This window comes from Phyllostomus hastatus, unplaced genomic scaffold (assembly GCF_019186645.2).
Source record: "Phyllostomus hastatus isolate PE091 unplaced genomic scaffold, TTU_PhHast_1.1 phas_contig_40, whole genome shotgun sequence".
Taxonomy (NCBI): Eukaryota; Metazoa; Chordata; class Mammalia; order Chiroptera; family Phyllostomidae; genus Phyllostomus; species Phyllostomus hastatus.
Genome location: NW_025333872.1, coordinates 15,076,235 through 15,099,261, shown reverse-complemented (window position 1 = coordinate 15,099,261; position 23,027 = coordinate 15,076,235). Strand labels below are relative to the sequence as shown.

General features: G+C 47.0%; 1 protein-coding gene across 1 annotated transcript in view; it reads left to right on the top strand.

Moving 5' to 3' along the window:
* Positions 1-3,634: 3,634 nt before the first annotated feature.
* The window catches only part of TRAM2 (translocation associated membrane protein 2), a 74,930-nt gene continuing 55,537 nt past the window's right edge, over positions 3,635-23,027 (top strand). The window contains exon 1 of the mRNA XM_045842968.1: positions 3,635-3,903. Within this exon, the coding sequence (XP_045698924.1) occupies positions 3,784-3,903 (120 nt within the window). The 5' untranslated portion in view covers positions 3,635-3,783. The remainder of the gene's footprint in view (positions 3,904-23,027) is intronic.

The following is a 23,027-nucleotide window of genomic DNA, read 5'->3' as shown; positions in this document are numbered from 1 at the left end:
CATTACGATCTTGAACTCTTTATAATTCATCTCCAAACTCTCTTCTGCATTCTATCAGTAAAATCCTTCTAGATAAAAGTCCAGCCCAAATATCCCCTTCCCTATGCTCCAGACAGAATTAAGCTACCTTTGTTTACATTCATAGCTTATATATTTCAAGTCCTTCTTAGATTCACCATCATCACACTAAATTGTAATGATGCTTCCGTTTCTCCTAAAAGATTATAAGCTCCATCAGGGTTATTAATTACCTCTAGTTGCATAACATATGACAACAGAATTTAGCGACTTAAACCAGCAAACACTGACTATCTCACCATTGCTCTGTGTCAGGAATTTGGGAGTGGCCTACCTGGCTAGTTCTGGCTCAGGGTCTCTCATCGCTTTGGAACCAAGAGGTCAGTTGGGTCTGCAATCATCTGAAGGCTTGACTGGAGCTGGAGGATCGGCTACCAAGATAGCTCACTCACACACCTGGCAATTTAGTGCTGGTTGTTGGTGGGAGGCCCTTGTTCCATGCCATCAGGATGTCTTCATTAAGCTGCTTGAGTATCCTTACAACATGGCAGCTGGCTTCCCCAGAGCAAGTGATCCAAGATAAGAGAAAGGAGAAAACCCAAAATGCCTTTTATGACCTAGTCTTGGAAATTATTACATATTCTATTTGTTAGCAGTGAGCTACAAAGTCCAGGCCACATTCAAGGGGGTGGGGGGATTATTTGCCACCCCTTGAAGGGAGGAGTATCAAACAGCTTGAGGACAGTTTTTAAAACTATCACACGGTTGTCTAATCTTTCTGTTTCTGGTAACTAGCACAGTGTCTGGCACTTAGTAGGTACTCAATAACTGTTTCTAATACAATGACATATTAGAGGGGGAAGCACTGAAGGAAGGGCATCCATGGGTTACAAGTGTGGGCCAGGTGAAGAATGGTGGAGGTGGGAGATGGTGGGAGATACTCTGAGGTAAAATTCACAGGCTCCATGACTGATCGGATGAGAGGGGTTGAGAAGAGATCCATTTGGGTTGAAGATGGTTTTAAAACTAAGACTTAGAGGTAGTTGTGATGGCTGAAGTAGGCATTTAATACTTCTCCCACAGGGTTTCAAGGTAGTGAAATATCAAACCATGTATCTGAGAACACTATGTCTAATTGCTCAATTATACCCGAAAGAGCCCAGGACTGGCGGTCAGCAATACAAGCACAGATTAAGGTATTCCCTTTACTTCAGGTTTCCCATTTATAATACCTATCTCAGGACATTTAGCCTAAAGTCATTGTTCAGAGGTCAATAACATCCCATTTTGTGCAAAAAAATTCCCACCACAACATCTTTTACACATGGTCTTGTGGAAACAGTGGGTAGCTATTAGGTTGAATTGTCTGAAATGCTGGTATTCCAGTTTTCATCGATAATGAAACCAATTTCATAAGGTTCAACCTAATCGATGTGGCTGCAGTTTGAAAATTTGAATACTGAGGAATGGAATGGAAAAATAAAGTGGAGTCACTATAGTTAAGCTGCTAAATTACTAAAATGAAGTACATTGACGTATGAGAAAAGGATTTTATTCTTATTTAAACTAGCCTGGGAACTTAAACTTTTGATCATTCCAGTCCTGCACCAGCGCCTGGATTATACATCAAACCTGGAGAACTACGGAAACAATATTCACATATCCAGCCCATTTGACATTCATTATCCAGCCCACCTATCATCCAGAGGATTACCATCTTGGACTATAATCAGAGGCTAATGCAGGCCTGATTCATCTCAAGAATGTACTTTTTCCTCTTAAGAACCCTCAGCTTTTCTTTCTTCTTGGAGAACATTCTAGGTATTGCCCAGTTGTGCTTCTGGTTTGCAAACCCTAAGACCCTGAATAAATCTTTATCATTTATTTCTAGCCAAAGCCCCGATTCATTTAAGCTCAGCTGAAAACACCTATTCATAGGTGGAAAATTGAGATGCTCCAGAGTTCTTGATCTTTCTATTTCTGATAACACTAAGGTCCAACTTTAAGAAAGGTCAGTTTGTTTTTATTAAGATTTTATTTACTTTTAGAGAAGGGAGAAGGGAGGGAGAACAAGGAGAGAAACATCAATGTATATTGCCTCTCATAGGACCCCATTTGGGGACCTCAACCCAGGCATGTGCCCTGACTGGGAATTGAACCAATGACCCTTTGGTTCACAGGCCAGCACTCATCCCAAGTCAGGCTAAGTCAGGCTAAGAAAGGTCAGTCCTGAAGATAAATGAAGGTTAGTCTAATTCGCCGGTATCACATTCCCATTTCCTTAAGTTATTTAAAGGAATTACAGACCAAAGACTGCTAAATACTAGGGTCAAGAAACTTTAAGATGTGAAATTTATCTAGGAACCCTAGATAAGTCTAGTGTCAATCACATTTCGTACTGTGTCATTTTTAAGAAATCATATTTACTTAGAAGTGAAATAACTATAGACCTAATAATAAAGAATGAATAAGAATAGTTTTTTCCTGACAACTAAAAAGTAATCAGTTGACTCCATTACTGGTGGAAGTCAATGATTTGTCAATATAAATTAATTTATTAAAAATGCCACTTGTGCTTTCCAAGATTACTTTTAAAACTGAGTATTAGCCCTGGGCGGGTAGCTACGTTGTTTAGAGCATTCTCCTCATATGTCAAGGTTGCAGGTTCCATCTCTGGTCAGGCAGGGCACATACAAGAAGCAAACAATGCATGCATAAATAAGTGGAACAACACAAATCAATCTCTCTCAAATCAGTAAAAAAATAAAAAAAATACAACTTATTTGACTCTCAATGAGGAAGTTCTTCTGTGTTTATTCTTCCATTTCTACATATCAATTGATACTGAAGGTAGACTTTGGGTAAGACGTGTAAAATGGATTTACACTAGCGCACCGGTTTCAGAAGAGCGAGCAACAATGTACACATCCATTCCCCGCCCCCATCCCCCAATTTGGAACCAAGGCTCCCCAAGGGCAAGGTCTTGTTTGTTTGTTTGCTGCATAATCCCAGCATTATGAACCATGCCTAACCCACTGCAAGCTCTCAATAAATACTTCATCAACCGTCCTCGCAGTGTGCGGTGGTCAGCTAGAAGGCCAGAGTGCAGCTTCCTCCCTCCACTGAACCTGCGCAGCTCTCAGCGCCCCAAGGCCACATCTTGCACCCCAGGGAATATCCGGCAGCCCGCGGCTGCCCGGGCCTTCCTTTTCCGCGGAGGAAGGAGCAGGCATCGGGAGTGGGAAACCCGGGCCCACTTCCTGTCCGGGAAGGACAGGACCGGGCGTCCGCATCCCTCGCGGCCTACTCGGTCCGCGCCCGGAGCGGCCGAGCTGCCACACTAAGAATGCGGCCGGGTGCGGCGGGAGCGCGCTGCAACTGGGCCCGGGTCGAGGGGGCAACAGGAGCGACGGGAGCTGGGAGTGAGGGGGACGTTGGCCGCGCCCGCCGGCTCCGCCTCCGAGGCTTGCACGGCAGCGAGGGGGTTAAGTGCATGGGAGGCGGGGCCGGATCGAGCCGGCGCGCCGAGTGCGGGCAGCTAGTGGGGAGGGGGCTGCGGCCGGGGGCGGTTCCGGGCGGCGGGGGCGGGGGCGGGGGCGGTCGGAGGAAGGGGGCGGGCCCCGAAGTTGTTGGGCGCTAGGCCGGCTGGCGGGAGGGCGAGCGGGCTGCGGGCCGGCGGGCGGACCGGGCCGGGGCTGGAGAAGTTTGCGCGGCGGCTTGTGAGCGCAGGGTGCGGGCCCGGCCGGCCGCTGCGCGCCCGCTGCCATGGCTTTCCGCAGGAGGACGAAAAGTTACCCACTCTTCAGCCAGGAGTTCGTCATCCACAACCATGCGGACATCGGCTTCTGCCTGGTGCTCTGCGTCCTCATAGGGCTTATGTTCGAGGTGAGCGAGATCCGGGAGGGGGTACCCTTTCTCGTGCGCCGCCCGACGGACCCCTGTCCGTCCCTGGGGTCCTCGTTTGAGCTGGGGCACCGGGCTGCCATGTACGTTATCTGCACCCCGGCTTTGTACACTGTACCCGCCTTAGTCTCCAAGTCAGCCCAGACACCCCCCCCCCCCGCCCCCAGCTCCGCTCCTTGCCAGCCGTGCCCAGCTCAGCAGCCCCCTTGGGCACCCACCATATCCTGCAGCTCTCTCTGCAGCCCTGAATCCTAAGCCTGGCCTCGAACCAACCGCAGTGCTTCCACCCTGGCCCGAACACTGGGGTTTCCTTTCTAGTGTCCGGGAGCCAAGCCCGGAGACTCCCAGACCCGGAGTCATTGCACAACTATCTCCCTCTCCCAAGCGGTGGCACCTCTTCTGGGCTGTTCCAGCGGGAGGGACCCCGACCCTTTTCCAGCTCCCATCTGATTTTCTGGGCCTCATCCCAGCAGTGTCCTCCCGCCCACTCCCCCTTTTTGCCCTTGTCTAAGGGCCAGTTTTCATGTTACCCATTATCACTCTGGTTTATTCCATTAGCTCCATCTGTGGTGGACCCAGAGCTTCTCCCCGTTACAGGGCCAAGGAGAGGGACGGGATATCCTGTGCTTTTAGGGGCCAGTTGATTCTCTGGTACCTGTGGGAGTAGTGGGGAGAGAATGGGGTCCTGCCACTTCCCCTTCCCTGCCTCCCCAGCACTGCGCTGGTGCGGGCCTTACGGAGCACGGACTTGTAGTAAGCCCCGCTGGTCAGGATCTGATGGGAAGGACTCTCTACACCTAAGAGAGATCAAGAAAAATGTGATATGCAAAAGTTAGAAGAACTGGAGGTAAGTGAGCATAATAGGGCTTGCTGTGGTATATCTTGGCTGGAGTGAGATAGTGACACTCCTCTCACTCTCAGTGTGGTCTCCAATGAGGCAGCTCCTTGTCCTCCATTCTGGGTAGGATTGCTTATCTGTATTCTCAGGAATGGGTTAGGAAGCTATAACCATTTGTGAACTTCCTTGAAGATGGAGGATTCTAGCGGGGCTAATTTCTCCTTCTGTGTTTCTCTGTCTCTGTGCTCGTCCTCTCCTCTCTAAGGATGACAAGGGTCCTAATTGGCTCTTGAAGCTCTCCTCAAGCTGGGGACATTTTTGTGATGGCTGAGTCTCGGTTAGATGTGTGAATGTGCTCTTGTCTGGGCTTCAGGGTCTGTAGGAAATACACCTGAGACTAGGACTGGGGTCTGCACACCAGCTTTTGGTAGTTCTTCTTTACTTCTGTCCTTCCCTTCTTCCTCCCACCCCTACAGCTCTCATGGTATATTGGAAAGGGCTTTAGCTAGGGTCGTCTCTATGTCCCAGTCCCTGCTTTGTCACTAGACTGATTAAAACAAACAAAATACAACTGACTGCAACCTCACTTTCCCCATCATTGAAGAGGTTAGTAAAACCCATCTTCCGCATGGGGTTAGTGTAAGGGTTGAGATCTTATAAGAAACAAAAGCCATAGTAGATGGCTTTTCTACTTTCTACAAAAGTGAAAAGAAGTCAGTTGTTCCTGTTATTATTTAACATAATAATAGCTTAATGAAATAAGAGAACCAATATCCTCTGTCCTATTTGTGTCTATTTGTCGTCCTCCATTCTAAGAGGCCTCCCAGTGCCATGTCACCAGTCTTGGAGGGTGTGGTTGGAAAGACACACGTGACAGCTGTAGCCCTCATAGCCCCACGCTGCAGCCAGCGAAGTCTCTTGCATAGGCTCATGGCTCTCTTGGCTGGGTTTCTGGCATTTGTTAAGGTTTGTGGCTCTACCTGCTTTCTTGGCTCAAAAGGAGCTGCCCAGTGTTTGAGCTTAGTACCTTCTGTTCTCCCTGCCTCTAGTCTTGGAAAGTCCTATGTATTCAACCTGGCACTCTGTGGGAGTTGAAAAGTACTAGGAGCCCTTAACTCCCAGCACCTGACAGAAGAGGGAGAAAAAACCCCCTCCTTTTCTCTTCTTCAGATTGGACTGGGGAACATGGAAGGGACATTGGCTGAAGTGCCTGCAAGGCTTCCTACCGCCCTCACCCTATAGAAACTTAGACCTCCACCTCTGAGCTTGCAGGGCTGGAGTCTCCCTCTCTGGGAGGTGCATAGAAGGTGCATTGTGGGATTGCTGTTGTGTGCTGGTCTGGGAGAAGGGGGGCTGTGTTGAACCTCCCTTATGGAGGATGCGTGTTCTGCTGTGCTAGGTACAGAGGAGATCTTCATCATCTATACCTACCAACTGACTCTCTGCAGAGATAGGTATTTTGGGGGAACTGAGATTTTTAGAACTTTGCTGTTCCTACTAGCCGAGAGCAGAAACAGCTCTGTTACTTTTAGGGACCTCAGAGAAGCACATGTGGGCATCTTCACGTTTGGAGTAAAGCTGGGGGTGGCACCTCATAACCCAGCCCAGAACTTAGTAGATATCACTTAGGGTCCTCTGGGTTGTGCCCTGGAGGTGTGGTGTGTCTGTGTCTGTATGTAGGGATACGTATGGGAGGCAGTCCTGCACTTAACACTTTATCCTAGAAGTATGGAGAGGAGGTGGGAAGGGAAGGGGAAGACAGAGAGGGAGAGGGAGAGGACAGCAGGCTCTTGGATTTCTAACTTGGGCATGGCTAGGATTCTTTCATTCAGAAGGCGAGTCAAGGAAACCCATTTATAATTCTTCCCACAGAAAGTCTACTGGTCACTCCTCTTTCTGGGGTCCCCTGCCCAGTCTCTGCCAGTTAGCTGGGCCCCTCTCCCCACCCCAGGCAGCCCCAGCCCATGTGTCCTAACTGGTCTCCACCTCATTCTGGCCTTGCCCTTTCCCCAACTTACTACTCATCAGCTCGCCATCATTCAGAGCGGATTCATTCCCCACTGAGGGACCCCAGGACTTCAGTTCTGTTCCCTGGAGATGATGACGACTCCAAATTCCTTCCCTTGGGATCACTTCCTATTGGGAATAGACATGAAAGGGTGACTCTCCCTCCTCCTTTTGACTTAGTTTTGGGCCATCCTGAGATTCCTTCTCTCATTTCCAAGGCAGGTTCTTTTCCCCAGAACTCAGGTTTTCTCTCTGTCCTGCATGCTGTTTGGAATAGAGCTGTTCTGTGCAGCCACAGCACTTGGCTAAAAAATGTCAGGAATGTGGAGCTTTATTTTCCCCCTCCTTCCCTTCCAGCTTTCTCTTTCTTAACTCTGCTTTCCGGAGAGATGGGGAGTTTTCCACGCAACAGTTTGGCCCTTCAGTCTATCTTAGGGGGGTCCGGCCTGACAGTCCTTCAGGGTGTGGGCAGCCACTGGGGGTGTGTATGTGTGTGTCAGATTTAAAGCAGCCTCTGGCCCCAACCCCTCTGCAGTCACTTTCCAGTGTCCCTTTCAGTGCCACGTTTCAAACTAAGACGGGCAGAGAAGGACAGAAACTCTCATCAGTGAATGGAGACTGACAAAGGGGTGGGGTACAACTTATACATTAGCTCTAAAATGTCATTTTAAGACAGAAACTTTGCTTGTTTGTTTTAAAGCTCATTTGTGGGCTCTGCTGACCCTGCAGCAAGGAAACGTTTCTAAAATTCTGGGCCCTCATTTGTTTGGTCTGTGATGACTTAAGAGTTTGGGACTTAGAAGAATTTTTGGGTAGTGGCTGGTGTTTGGTTTTTGTTTCGAAGCCAGGTGTGGTAGAGTTCCCTTTCTCCAGGAACTGTCTTCTTCTCTGTGTCTGAGACTGTGGGTGATGTATTTGCAGCATGTACAGTGGGAGCCCATTGCGTCACGCCTGTTAGCACGTGGGTGCTGTGGCACTGGTTCCCATCCTCCCAGACGTACCTCTGGTCATCATAACCTGAAGTGAGACTGTTGGTCCTATCTCTTAATATCAGTGTTGCAAAATAGTCCCATTTATATAGTGGTAATACAAAAAGGTATGTATATGGTACCGATAAGCATCTGTGCACATATGTTGTCCTTCACTAACTTCTAATGCACTTTTAAAGACATTCCTTTACCAGTTTTATATTTCCTGGCTTTATGCATCTTTCTGTCCACCTCTGATGTAGTCTATCAGTAATGTTCTAGAAAATTAGTCAGGGGAAGCTGGGAAGGGTTGCAAATCCTCTTGCGTGCCCTTGTTCTGTGGTTAGATTTCTACATGCATCACTCAGTGATCTGAGCAACAGAGCAGAACTTTGGGACTAGTCTCTCCTGGCCCACCCTCAGGCGTCACCCTGTGTGTGGGATGTAAGGCACATGGATGATCCCAATTTCTTCCCTTGGGAAAGTGTGATACCCAGAAAGGTGGTGTTAATCAGTCACTGAGGTTTTGATCTCCACTGCCAGATGAAGAAACCTGTCTAAATGCCCTGCACTGTGCCTGGCACACTGACACTTACTTGATGGTCTCAGTGACCATGCTGATGGTGATTGTTTGGCTTCATTGTTGGGTCTGTGCTACACCTTCTACCGTCACACCAGCTGCTTGGGGCCTCTGGCTGTATTTCATTTTGGATGTGACCTGCTTTGGCATGAGACCATTCCCTGAAGTCCTCCAGTGCTAGCTGTCCGCTTTCCAAAGCGTGCGAGTGTTACACACTGAGTCCCTCTTTCCCCCAGCGAGTCTGTGGTGTGGCTGCTCCACATCTGTTTTCTCTGCCATCTGTCTTATTAGAACACAGGCTGTGGATACCGGAGGGTCTTAGTGTTGCCACCGTCAGCTGTGGGAAGGACCCATGAGGAGGCTGCTTCGCAAGCTAAATAAGGGCCACTTTTTTCTTGCTTCCTCTGTTGTCTGAACTGAACCCTCAGTTGCCGTTTCTCAGGGGCACTGTCCAGACCAGTCGCAACAGAGCGCCTCAGTCCTGGCTGTTTGTAGAGTAACGTGTGTTGCTATGGTGAAAACTTCACTCCTGCAGGCATGAGCTCTGTTTTGATCTGCTTCGTTGTGGGCAGGGGCCCCAGAAATCACTCTGTGGCATAGCTGATGTACCTCCCCTTCCCACCCTGATAAATGATGACGAAGCCAGAGGGTTGATAAGACTGGATTAGAGTTTCCAAACTACAGAAGTGCTTTCTAATCAGTGAGTGCACTATTAGTAGGCTTTGCTGGGAAACTTTCCTGATATTATCTCTTAACCTTTTTATCCAGCGCTGTGTATCTGGTATCCATTGGTACCTAATAGTTAAAGAAAGGAAAAGAAAACAGTAAAACTACTAATGTGCCTCCTGACACAGCTTTTTATTTCACGGGCAGACCTTTATCTTTCGTACAGTCTAATGCTTTGCCTTGATTTACCTCTGCTGTCTCAAGTGTCCCCCATAGAAGAGAACCAAACCTAACAATCACAGCTGGTCAATGTTGGGAGTTAACTGTGTGGTTTAAAGAGTTTTGCAGGAGGCTCTTCTGGGCAGTGTGGGTTCACACAGCCTCCCTGGATTTTCAGCAGAGGAAACGTAGCCAGATTGTGAGTAGGGGGCTCTGAGTCCTCTAGAGACCTCCCGAGAGTTGGTGCGAGCCCAGGGTTAAGGGAGGCGCTGTCCTGTGACTCCACCGAAGCCACGCTGCCACTTGACAGTTCCCTTCATTTGTCTTGAGGGGTTGGCAACACTTTCCATCTGTGAAATGCTTTACTAGCTTCACCCTGTAATCTGGATGGTTTATGGGGGTTGTCATACCCATCCAGAGCCTGGCTTGGAGAGGAGAGACTTGGCCCAGGACCATCCGCTCCGAGTTAGAGTGGGAGCCAAAATAAGAATTCAGCCACGTCTGGCTCACATTTAGAGCTCAGGCCCGGTGCTTCCACGAATGGGGTGTCAACGGAATGTAGCCACAGGCTGCTTTACTTTTCTTTGTCTGAGTGGAATCTGTTTATTACCTGGAAGTAATGTCTGCGGGTCATTGTTCCACTCCAGGCTTTTCTGTCTGGAACAATCATTGAAATTTGCATCTCCCTGAAAGAGACTACAGAGAATGACCCAAATGTGAACGGAGGCAAGTAGGCAGAGGCTTTACCTGCTGTTCAAGTTACTGCCTGTTATTAGCCAACATCTGTGTGAGAGTAGCTGCCTCTGGCTATTATATTTTCACTGCCCTGTATCATCAAGTTAATATTGGGGGTAGCTCAAGGGCACATCTTTTCTCCTGAGTTTTACAAATTTAAGGGCTAAAAGGAAACCTAGAAGTCATCTGCTGTTTACAGAAGAGGAAAATAAGATTGGGAGATTTTCCCAGGACAATAGAGGGAATTTCTGGCAAACTTGGGGCTTGAATCCACATCTTCTCACTCAAGTCCAGTGCATTTTCCACACATCTGCCCCCTGGATTTCCAGATGCTACCTTTAAATGCCAGTGTATGTGTAGAAGAAGCCTCAAGGATGATACATCTTTCTTAAGTCGGCTGTGCTCATTCATTTGGCAGCTGTTTCGTGAGTGCCAGCTGCGTGCCTGTGCTGAGCTCTGGGAATGCAGATGAATAAGGTGGGGTCCCTGTCCTTACAGAGGTCACACTGTGGTAGCTGAAAGCTGATAAACTATTTGTGCATGGGAGCCAGGCCATGAATGTGATGTATGTGGCAGGTGCAACTCACAGACTTACAGACTGTTGGGCCTTAACCTCAAGCCTTTGTGATTGGTGGAAAGGGAGTGGTTTGTTGCATTGAGACCTAAAACCCTGAGTGTGGGACTATTGGTCGTCAGAGGACAAGAGTGGTGGTCACTCCTGAAAGTCTTGGGAAGCACAGCTGGTTCTCTTGTATTTGACAGCTTTGCGAATAAGCAAACTGTCCAGAGGCACTGCGTGTGTTCGGGTGTGTGCATCTGTGCACAGGTGCAATTTCTAGTACGAGGAGGCCTCTATTGATTGAAACCTTGGCTGAGGTTAGGAGAGCTCTTCCACATGGTTTCTGAAGAGTTATCAAACTTGAACATAATCTGAAATGTTCCTTTTGGGTTGGTGGAGGTGACAGTCACCTGGTGACAAAAATCCTCCGAGCCTTGATTGCCCTGTCTTTGAAGGAGGGAGAAGGTTTCTTAATAAAGCTCCTGAATTTTGCAAGGGCAGAGTATTTTTAATTTAATCAGCTTGTTCCTTCATGTTTATTATAAATGTGTAGATATTCTCTTTTTATAGAGAATTTTAAGAAGACACTTTTTAGTGACTTATCACCATTATGAGACTTATGTGGCTAATGAGAAGACGGGTGTGACTATCTCAGGACAGAGGGTATGGATCTAATTTTTAGAAACATGCCCCCCCTTCCTCTGTTGACCTTCCTGCTTGCTTTGCCGAATGCCCAAGACCATGCTGGTTAGTTAACAAGTGTTCCGTCAGGTTTGTGTGCCTCGTGGGGTGCTGGCACCTGCATAGAGATGGCCTTGTGCGTCATTGGGAATGCAGAATGTGGCTCTGGGTTTAGAAGTGCCAGGGGTATCTTATCAGCCCCTTTCCTGAAGGTTAAGAGCAGCCCCGGGGGCTCCTGACCTGGAGGAGCGTTCCTTGGATAAACAGGCCTCCCCTCCAGCAGTTCCTGGAGTCCTGTAGGAAGTCAGGAAGTTGCAGGGCCTGCTTCACAATGCTTGGTTTCCTGCTGAGAATTCCTCAGAACTTGGAGCAGAATTGAACTTTTTAGACCCAACACTTTCTGGAATTTTGAGTGTATTTAGTTTATAGTCTGACTTTGTACTGGATCAACTTTTGACCTCAATGGGCAAGGAGTAACTTGTTTGTATGGATTTTGTGGCTATTGTTTGGAAGAGGGATATTGAGGTGGGAAGGAATGGTTGATAGCTGATTTTTTAAAATTGCATTTTGGTCTCTGATTTGTCATGGAGTGTGAATAAGTGCTCCTCTTCCAGAGTCTCTGAGGCATGAGCTGTGCCCTGGGCAGGGAGGTGTGTGGTAGTGGTGGGGTGGCGGCGAGGACTCGGACCTGGGAGACCTGGTTCTCCCCAGGCTTTGCCACAAAATAGCTGTGTGGCCCACGCCAGCCCCTGTACCTCTCGGCCCCTATTTTCTTCCTGAAAGTGTCAGCTGCCCTGTGGCACAGTCATGCCCTCTGAGCGTGGTCATGCAGACCACGCTGGAGAATGTGTGTAAAACTTACGTTGCCACCCAGCAACTGGGAGGAAAGGGAAGGAGGCGCCTTCCCCCAGCCATAGAGGTTTAGGATGAGTCAGAATAAAGTTGCACCTCCATTGGATTAGTGTCTCAACTTCAACTCTTGGTTTCATTTCTTACTTGAGTTGAAATCAGTTTCTAACCTAAATTTGGGTTTGACATATAATACAGCTTAGTGGAACCGGCAGTGGGGAGGGGAAAAAAACCCACATAATCAGAAAGGAATTGTTGAGGGTTAGGGAGAAGGTTGGCTTGGTTTGTGACTTCCATGGGAGGGCTGACCAGGGGACCCAGGATGACCAAGAAGAGGTCACTGCTCTGGGCAGAATGACCTGTGCCTTCTGCTCGGCCGAGTCAGGTTTTATCATACCAGTTCTCTGAATGTGGTCTGGGGCCTTGGGCTTGAGCATATTCCATATTCGATGATACGTTCATTACACACACATACACCTATCTGTGGCTTTTTTTTTTTTTTTTAAGGTCAATAGGGTGAACCTAGTGTCTGGAAGCTGGCCCGTGATCTGCCCTCCCCAAGCCCCACTCCCGACAGTGCTCTTCAGGCTTTGCCTGGACAACTGGCACTGTTGCTTCTACTGCTCTTACTTCACCTCAAAGTCCTCTTCAGCTCCTCTGGTCAGATGGCATGCTTCCTTCCTCAAAGTTATGAGGATGAATTAAAAACAGTGCAGGGGTGGAGAAGAGGTTAAGAGGAGATGCATCAGTATTTAATTACGTTCTTTTGAAGCCTATTTCAAGTAGGAATTATCCATTGTATTTAACATTTGACGTGTCACAGTTTTTGACTCACCGAAAGTAGTCTTCACCTGTGTCATCTAATAGGTAGCTACTAGCCACATCTGGCTATTTGAACATAAATTCATCAAAATTAAATGAAATGGAAAATTTAGTTCCGTAGTCACATTAGCCATATCTCAAATGCTCAGTAGTGTAGAAAAGAGACTATTTCCATCATCACAGAAAGTTTTATTGGACCATGCTGGTCTAAACATTGCTTGCTGGGTCTGTGTTTTCTGTTTTTGTAGAAATTAGACAGTCAGGGACCCTGGTGGTGTGGTTCTGTTAGGGAGCCCTCAGTGGTGAAGGTCATGGCCCTGGAGCCAGGCTGCCTGAGTTTGAATTCAGGTTTGCCACATCCTAGCAGTGTATCTTGGTAAATTTTGTCACCTCTCTATGCCTCAGTTTCCTCATCAGTAAAATGGGGATCATAGTGTGTTGTAGAGTGGTTGAGAAAATTAGATTGATACAAAATGTGTAAGAAATGTTAATGCAGATACAGCACTTCAGAGGAGGCCTGTACCTATCGTTCTCATCCCATTTGAAAGGGTTGGAGTTATACCTTGACTATATGTAACTGCCCTTTGTGGCCACCCGTCCATCTGGAACGTGAGAAACGGGAGGCAAAGAGGGGGTCCTGGAGCAGCCTGATAATGGCCCTAAACCTGCGCCCTGTTGCTGTGTGTGCCGCATCTGGGCCCGTCTCCCAGGCTTTGCTCAGAGCTCACTGTCGTTTCTTTATGTAGAGTTATACGAGGCTTGGTTGTCTGGTTCCCAAGGTTTCAGAAGAAAGAGTAAGTTAATGTGGAAGAAGAGCTGGGATAGGTAGACGAGTGGTAGTGGACAGCTTGGAGGGCTATTCATTATTAAATACTTACAAGTCATAAGAAATGAAAAAAAAAAAAAACACCGTGAATTCCAGGTGTCAGTATATGAACAAAGAGCTCCAGTAGATTTTAGGGTTATTATGATAGACTAGTGTAGTACTGTACACCATTAGAATGATTATATGTTGTTTCATGAAAAAATAAAAAGGTGTGCAGTATACTCAGAAAGATTTTTTTAAAAGTTTCCATCCACAGTGATTAATGTTAAAGTGTCTATACCTAAATCTTTAGCAACATGGAAAATTCGGCCACCCAGAATGATTCAGCCCCAGAAATTTCCAGCGAGCCACAGCGACAGAGCCCGGAAATAAAAGGCGAAGTTGGTCTGTGCGTGCAGCATACCTTATCACCTGAGCAATGAGAAAGAAACTTTTTTTTGACATTAATACCCAGCCTAGGAAATATCTTCATTCAGCACTATTCAGCTACCTGGCCATTCAGCTTTCTTCTTTTTTGATTATTCAGTAAATATACCTATTCTGTGCAAGACTCTAAAAGCTGAAATGGAAGCCAGCAAACCTATTTGTTGACATGAGTGGTGCCACTGTGGTCGTTTTTAGAGTTTCAAAACAAAGATAATGAAGCGCTTCTCAGGCACCATTCCTTGAGCTTCTTTGGGCCCACATACATCAGGCATGATAGCTATGATCTTGTCAGATTGTCAGTGGCCACTGACCACACCTTTAGCCTGAAGCTGTGGCCAAGTGTGACCTGGCCAACGTTACTGGCTTCTCAGTCACACCGATGTTGTTGCTCACATGGCCCAAGGGATATGCATCTGAGTTGATTCTGATCTTTTGCCTCGTGCTACAAATATTGATTAAACAGTGCTTTTGTGCTAGGCATTGTTCTGGCTTCTGGGAACATAGGGAAAGGAAATGTGCCCCATTATAGGGTACAACTTTTACCGTCTAGTAAGGGAGACAGATGAAAGGACACAAGTAGTCACTTGACAGTGAGTATACCCCTCAAGCCGCACTAGTTAGTGGCGCTCACTAAGTAGGGCTCTGCTAGAGAGGGTGCTTTGGGAACACGGAGGAAGACTCCTAGCTCAGAGTTGATGCTGAGTGGATGCTGGCCAGGGCCAGGGAGAGAAGAAAGTGTGGGATGGTTTTCAGCAGAGGTATCGGCTGGTCCCTGTGAACATGGAGGTGAAACGGGCTGGTGCTGGTGCGCACATGACAGTGCTCAGTGGGCTGGTGTCGTAGGATGCTGGGGAGGTGGGTTGAAGGCGGAAGGAAATGGAAATAGAAGAGGAAGGGTGAGGTCATGGAGGGCCTTGTAGGTCATGCCAAGGACTTGAGACTCAATCCTGGATGTAATGGGGAGGGAGCTTTGGTCAGGGCAGCGACATGATGAGTTTGCTCCAGAGACCGTGAGACTGGAGTTGAAGACTGTGACCAGGAATCTGTGGCACTGATCCACATGAGAACTTCTTCCTCCCCACCCACCCCCAAATTTCGGTCTGCACCCCCAACCAGAAGGTATGCCGAGCTACCCCCACACCGAGTTCTCTGGTGTTGATTCAGAGACTGCTGACACTGCCAGGCTCCCCTCTGCCAGCGTGCGTTCCCCTTCCACACACCTCAGCTGACACAGGTGAGCAGCAAGGTTGTGTGGGGTGGGCAGGGACAGTTACAGCTGGAGAGGGAAACAGCTTTTCCTCACAACTTGTTGCAGCCCTGACGGTGTGCTGCGATGCGGTGTTGCCCTAGCACATGCACACCATTTTGTTTTACTGTATTGTGTTGCCTTTGTATGACGTCATCCTTTGGACTTATTCAGAAGTTTTTTTTTTTGCATCTAATGTGATTTTTAATTTTTTTTTAAAGATTATATTTATTTACTTCTAGAGAGAAGGAAAGGGAGGGAGAAAGAGAGGGAGAGAAACATCAATGTGTGGTTGCCTCTCGCTTGTCCCTCACTGGGGCCCTGGCCTGCAACCCAGGCATGTGCCCCTACTGGGAATTGAACTGATGACCTTTCAGTTCACAGGTTGGTGCTCAAACCACTGAGCCACACCTGCCCGGGCATGTTTTTTAATTTTTTAAAAGGTAGGGCCTCAACAAGATGAAATATCTTTTTCTCCACCTTTTATTGTTGCTGCTGTTATTATTTTTTTTAGCTAAATAAGCCATATAGAGGCTTACATTTAAGAACCGGGGCCTTACCTGAGGAAGCTGCTTTTGTTTCAGTGTTCAGAGGAGGTGCAGGGAGAGGGACTTCTTTGTCATGTACCTTCCATCTCTAACTTTTGCCAGACCCGCGAAACAGATACAATGAGCTTTTCCCCGGGCTCATTTCTAGCACTCTTGTCAAATCACTCTCATTGTCAAAGGCCTGTTGGAGTGTGGGGTCTTCTCACCATAATCATTAAATCCCCCCACCCCATGAGTGACTGTAGTTTACGTGATCTCCAGAAGAGGGAACTGAAACAGGTGCTTTGTCAGAATAGAAACCCACAGCCGTCAGGCACTGGTTCTGTCCTGACCCCTCATCACAAACCAACTACCCTGCTTTTGTTCCTGTGCCGTCCCCAAGGGTTTCCCTTCTTCACCTAACTTCTCATTTCATGCCCCCCTCTGCTGCCACACAAGCACCACCTGTTGAGAATGCTTCTCCTGGCTCTTCCTCCCAAACAGAGTTCAATCCTGCCTTCTGCCTGCCTCTGTGTGTCTCTTGTTTATTCATTCAGCCAGACTTAGACCGAACATTTGCTCTTGGCCAAGCACTGTTCTTGGGGCTACAATAAAAGATGAAAAGGGGACAATTGGGCCCTATTGGAGCCAAGAGTCCTTAGGGAGGTGGCAGTGTCATTGCTGCTGAAGGTACTCCCCTCATTGTGTGAGGGTCAGGGGAGTATAACACCCCAGGGAGCGTTAGGGACAAGTCATTTTAAAAAGAAGTTTGGGCTGGATGGAGGCCTACGGGGCATTGACCAGGCAGATGCTGGGGGGTGGGGGAGGAGGGTCTTCAGGCGGTGAGAGGACGTGGGGAAAGGACAGGCGTGTGGGTGCGGTGTGTGTGTGTGTGTGGTGTGTGTGTGGTACGTGCTCTGTGTTGCCAAAGCGGGGGAAGGTTAAGGAGGGAAACGATGAAGATGAGTCTTGATTGTCTGGAAGGGTTGGGGCTATGGAGGCCCTATTTCAAAAGTGTGGATTTGTTCCTAAGCTTAGGCAATCAGGAGCCTTTGAAGATTTCTGAGCACGGAGTGACTCAATCAGATTTGTACTAGGAAGGTCACATGCAGCAGTGCTGAGGCTGGCTCCTTGCACTAGCCGTGAGCCCTCCAAAAGGAAGGGGTTGCTCTGCATTTTCTTGGCATCCCCTATGTGCCTGACATGTAGTTGGCGTGAACTGATTGAGGACGGTCCAGCGCACACAGGATAGTGTGTGTCTTGAGGCATCTTTCTGTTACTGCTGGTCCTTTGCAGCTTTCTGACCATGCTGTTTCTCCTGGGTTCTCAGGTAACGGGAAAGAGATGCTTGTGAGCACATTAGGAATGCTGGGTAGTTTAGCATCTTAGCCTTTTAAAGCTTAAAGAAGTTTTTGTAGGTGGTCTTTGGCAATAGTCACATTTTTCAAAAATCAAAACATAAAAAAGAAAACAGTACCCTCCCTACCTCTTCTCATCCAGCTCCCCTTCCCTGGTAAGGGAAAAAAAAGTAACCACTGTTATTAACTCTTTTGCATTCTTCCTGGGTTTATTTATGCAAATGCGAGCAGCTATAAATATATGGTGGATTTTACCTGTGTGTGTGTTTGTGTGTGTGTATTCCTGCCCCCTTCTTAGCCACAGTGAAGCATATTATCTGCCTGTTCTGCACCTTGCTTTTTTCAGTAAACAAAATATCCTAGAGATCTTTCCGTGTCGGTACACAGAATTTCCTCACTTGTGTCAAGGTTGCGCAGTCTTCTGTCGTGCAGGTTCACTGTAAGCTATTTAACCAGTCCCCTCCCACTCGGGCTGCTTCAGCTTGGTGTGCAACATTATTTTGTACCTGTGCATGCATATCTTGTAGCATGTTTTCCCAAAAGTGGGGTGACTGGGTCCAAGTGTAAGTGCCATTGCACTTCTGATAGATGAATTGTCTTTGTCCTTTTGAGATACCATGTTGAAACCAAGCAGTCAGTTAGCTGTGGACTACTTATTGTGTGTCCATGAAAACACACAGTCGTAGACTGAATGCTGTACCAGCGTCTGCACTGATTTTGGTTGCTGCAGTAGTGTCGGCATCCAGCACAGTGCCTGATGCAGCAGGAGTCCAGTACCTGTTGGGTTTTTAACATGACATCGGTTGGCACATCTGGGCATCAGGGATCTTCTCTACTGATTCTCTTTCAGCCCCTCCATGATTTTTCTCTCACCTCTGGCCCTTCGCACAAATTCTTTGCCCGGGACACTCTCCCGTCTTTCACTTGGCTAGCCGCTCCTCACTCCTTCAGCCACTTACCGCATTTTCTGGAAAGCCCTCCTTCATCCCTGGACAGCACTGAGTTCTGCCCCAGCACTCTGAATTCCCTGTGCTTCCCTGTCACAGTTCCACCTGCTCCCACTTTCAGTGGAGTGTGGCCTCGCGCCTCCCCATGGCCCGGCTCAGGGGCAGGAGCAGGCCTTGCTCGTGCTGTGTCGCCGGCATCCCGCACAGCACTCGGCACTGTGGTGGTTCTCATGAGACGTTCTTTCCGTGAGTGAGTGGAAAGTAGAACTACCAACTGACAGCCAGTTTTCAAAGACTTTTTTCTGTATTTAATTAAATAATTCATCTATCATCAGATTTACCACTTAAAGTGTATAGTTTAGTGGTTTTTAGTAGAACTCATCATGTTTTGCAGCTATCACCATTATCTAATTTCAGAACATTTTCATCAACACTCCCCAAGAAACCAGTTGGCCGTCACTTCCCATCACTCCCCATTCCCCAACCACTAATCAATCTCCTTTCTGTCTTTTTGGATCAACCTATTCTGAACATTTCAGGTAAATAGAATTGTAAAATATGTGGGCTTTCATGACTGCCTTCTTCTACTGAGCATAATGTTTTCAAGGGCCGTCCATGTCCAGCACGTGCGGCATCCCATTCCTTTTTATGGCTCAGTAATACTCCACTGTCTGCAAATGCTGCATCTCGTTTATCCATTCATCAGTTGATGGACATTTGGGTTGTTCCCGCCACGTTACATGAATAATGCTGCTGTGAACACTTGTGTACAAGTTTTAGTGTGGACATAATATTTTCAGTTCTCTTGGGTATATACCTAATGAGAATTGCTGGGTCATCAAGTAATTTTAATATGGGAAAGGAGCCAGCATTGGAACTGTATTGAACAGTTTGTGTTTTTGATCTGAGAGTTATATCTCAGGGCCAGCGATGCAAATATTGCTCCTTATTTTCCAGGGCTGGCTTTTGAGACTTGCATTTAATAGACTGTGGCCTGATAGTCATCTGTGATTCAGAGGCAAATATGGTCAGATTTTACACAACAGAATTCACTGAATTTTTACCTCGTGCACTGTGCTAACTCTGTGGAGATGCCAAAATACAGAGGACACAGCTCTTGCCCCAAAGTCATCATTTATTTGAAATGATCTGAATATCCATCTGTATTGAACCAATTAAGTAAAGTATGGTATAGCTATCCAATAGAATACTTTATAGCTGTTTAAAAGAGGATTAAGTCAATCTTTGTGAATTGGTGTGAACTGATGTCTGAGAAAGGAATAGGTTATAGATTAGTATGTATAGGGTGAGCCCATTTTATTAAAAAAACTTCATATATGCTTAGGCAAAATCTGGAAGGGTCACAGCCAACTGTCAACATTGATTATGTTTCTAGGAGGAAGTTTATGGAAGGCTTTAGCTTTCAAGATTATAGGTTTCCCTTTAAACGTTTTTACAACAGGTATGCATAGCATTTAAGTTCACTTAGCTCCCCCAGCCCTGGCCAGTGTGGCTGAGTTGGTTGGAGCCTCATTCCATCACTGAAAGATCACAGGTTTGATTCCTGGTCAGGGCACATGCCTGGGTTGTGGGTTTGGTTCCCGGTTGCATATGATCAATGTTTCTCTCTCACATCGATGTTTCTTTCCCTCTCTCTCTCCCTCCCTTCCCCTCTCTTCAAAATTAATAAGCACGTCTTTGGGTGAGGATTAAAAAAGTTCATTTAACTCCTCCAATTCCATTTTAGAAAAAAAAGGAACTTGAGATGAGAATTAAATCTAAATTACTAGATACCAATATAGGATATAATATAATATAATATAATATACCAATATAATATACTATGTATTAGCATATGACTAGATGCCAAATAAGTTTATGGTCAGTATATTAGTCTTACAAGCTGTGTAAGTCCAGAGATGAGAGAGTTTTGGGGGAAGTTTCATGAAAGAGGAGTGGGACTTGGCTTGGACCTTAAAGGGTTGTAATATTTATATAGCATTTCACAGTTTATAGAGTCAACGACAACACACATGTATTGAGTGCTTACCTGGTACTGAGCACTGTGATAAGCAATCACCTGTGTTCTCTCCATCATTCGTCAACAGTGGGATAGACACTACAATTATTCCCATTCCACAGATGAGAGCACTGACATTTAGAAAGACTAACCTGACAAGGCTTCCCTTGCTCTGAAATGCCAGAGCCAGGACTCCAAGCCTGCCTGACTTCAGAGCCCAAGTCCTACACTGCACTCTAACAGGAAGAAGTCTAAGGCCTGGAGAACTCAGATAACTTGTCTGAGAACTGAGGACCCAGAATCTGAACGCAGGGTATTACAAGTAATCTGTAATGTTTGTTACACTGATGTTTCTTTTTCTTAGTAGAAAATCCTCAATTATTAAAAAAATTTTTTAAATATACTTTATGTATTTACTTTTAGAGAGAGAGGAAGGGAGGAAGACAGAGAGGGAGATAAACATCAGTGTGAGAGAAACATGGATCAGTTGCACACCCTCAACTGGGGACCCACCCTACAACCCAGGCATGTCCCCTGACCGGGGACCTAACCGGTGACCTTTCGGTTTGCAGGCCGGTGCTCAATCCACTGAGCCACACCAGCCAGGGCTACACTGATGTTCTTGACCTGAGTTCTAGGCCGTTGAAATCCCTGGAGGTGGTAATGGAAGGCCGAGAGGTTCTGGGTCAGAGAGGTGAAAGTCTTCCTAGCATGCCCCCTTTCTTGAATATCATAAATGGGTTAGACTAGTGTCCAGCATTTCTCAGACTTACACTACCATCTCTTTCAAGTGGCAGTTAGTGACATCCCACAGACTTCACTGTGAAACACTCCTCCCCTCCCATGCTGTAAGGAGGAGCAAGTGAAGGTGGTTCCTGAACAGCTCCCTCTCTGCTTCAATAAATGAGTGCGGACTCTAATGTCAGGGTTGGAAGAGTGTGAGGAAGATGGTATTTGTTGGGATTATTGGAGAGGAGTTTCCCAGATGGATTTGGGGCCACATCGCTAACCACCTATGCATTTTACTGGCTTCTCCTTGGAAACCCATTGAGTGTCGTATTTGCTGTCTCTGCGACTCTGTCTCAGTAAGTCATGGTTCACAGTGATCACAACTGCATACTTAAACCCTTCCCCACACTTCTCAAACTCAAATTCTTCAACCCACACTTCACCAAATTTCGTACTGTGAGCATTGGAGGTTTCTAAGTGCCACCACCTTTTTTTCTGTAATATGTGCCATTACTATTTTGATTGTGGTAAAATATACATAATATTTAGTATCTTAATCATTTTTAAGTGTACGGTTCAGTACTATTAAGTTACCGTCACATTGCTTTTGTGACCATTCTCCAGAACTCTTAAATTCATCCCACAAACATTTATTGAACCTGCTCCTTGCAGTTTCCTGGGACATGGAGGTGGCTGAGGTGCACACCCTGCCCAGGCTAAAGGGGAACATGGATGAGAAAACCAGCGGTTACGGTTCAGTGTGGCCCGGGTCCTGAGGTGCTCCTTACAGGGTTAGATCCCAGGGGGACTTCTGGGCCTCCGGTGGGACCACCATCACCACCCTGTGCTCCAGGCCTCCTTCTCTTCTGGCTACTTGTTGGCCACTTGCTGATTGTTCCTCCCCCTGCCACTCCCTGGAGCGGTGTGCCACCTCTGCTCCCAGAGCTTAGGGAGAGGCTGGCAGATTTTGTGCCCGAGTGAGAGCCAAGCTCTGTAGCCGAGCCCACGTGGCCTGGGGCGGGGGCAGGGTGGGAGAAGGCGCTGCTGCCAAACCCAGAACTTCACCAAACCCCAATCAACCATTTGCCCAAATATAGTATCCTGGACCTTCCACTCGTCATGTTTAAGCTAAATATACTGTCCTTCAGCTTGCAAGCTCAGCTTCCTCCAGGAATGCCTTCCTTCCGTGATTATTCCTAAGTGCCTTTAGTCCATTTTACTTCTAAAAAATGACCGTGGTGACGTGGCTGAAGTCCCAGACTAGGGGCATGTGTGAAACTAAACAGATTGGAGAGGACTGGCTCCAGGTCCCATTTGGTTTGTGCATTTCCATGGAGACCTCTCGACAGTGAAAGACAGTCGTGGCATTCTTGTGTAGTACATAGAGCTCCTTATAGAGAAGAAGGTTTATTATGATGATTAACTTGCAGGCTCTCTTTCCCTTGAAAACTTGAGGCCTTAGCCATCTGGATGTGTATCCTGATTCTCCATCTCACGGTGCCAGATTGTTCTGGGCTTAGAAATACCGTGAAGTGGGTACAGGTTGGGAGTGCAGGCTTTGAATTCAAATTGCCTGATTACAGATACATATCTTACAGATTGTTGCTAGAGAACTCTGGTTTTTGGTCAGTAAAATGGGAATGAAAAATAACTGTGCCTTTTCCATTGAGTTTTTTGGAAGGATCAAGTGATAATGCATGCACAGCACTTTCACAGAGCTTGACATCACCTAACAACTCCATCGATGTATTCGTGAGTGTTAATTAATTGCGTGATGGTTGCAGCCGTCATTAGGCAGCCATTTTTCTGTGCCTCTCATTTTCATGCTCTAGTTATGTAGAGTCTGTCTATCCGCCTTGTACCAGATACACCTTTTACACTCAAACTTTGCTGCCTGAGCCACCAAGACCATTCAGCACCATGCAGGCTGGCGTTTCATTTGCTGCAGGCATCTCCTTGGTGAGCTGAGCCCAAGCCCCCGCCCAGGGTTCTCCCTGTGAATGTTCCCCTCAGGTTTCTCAAGGCCCAGGATTACCTCCCTCCTTTTCCCTTTCTCAGAGATCAAATGGCTTCAGTACTGCTGTCTCCATTTCAAGAAAATTG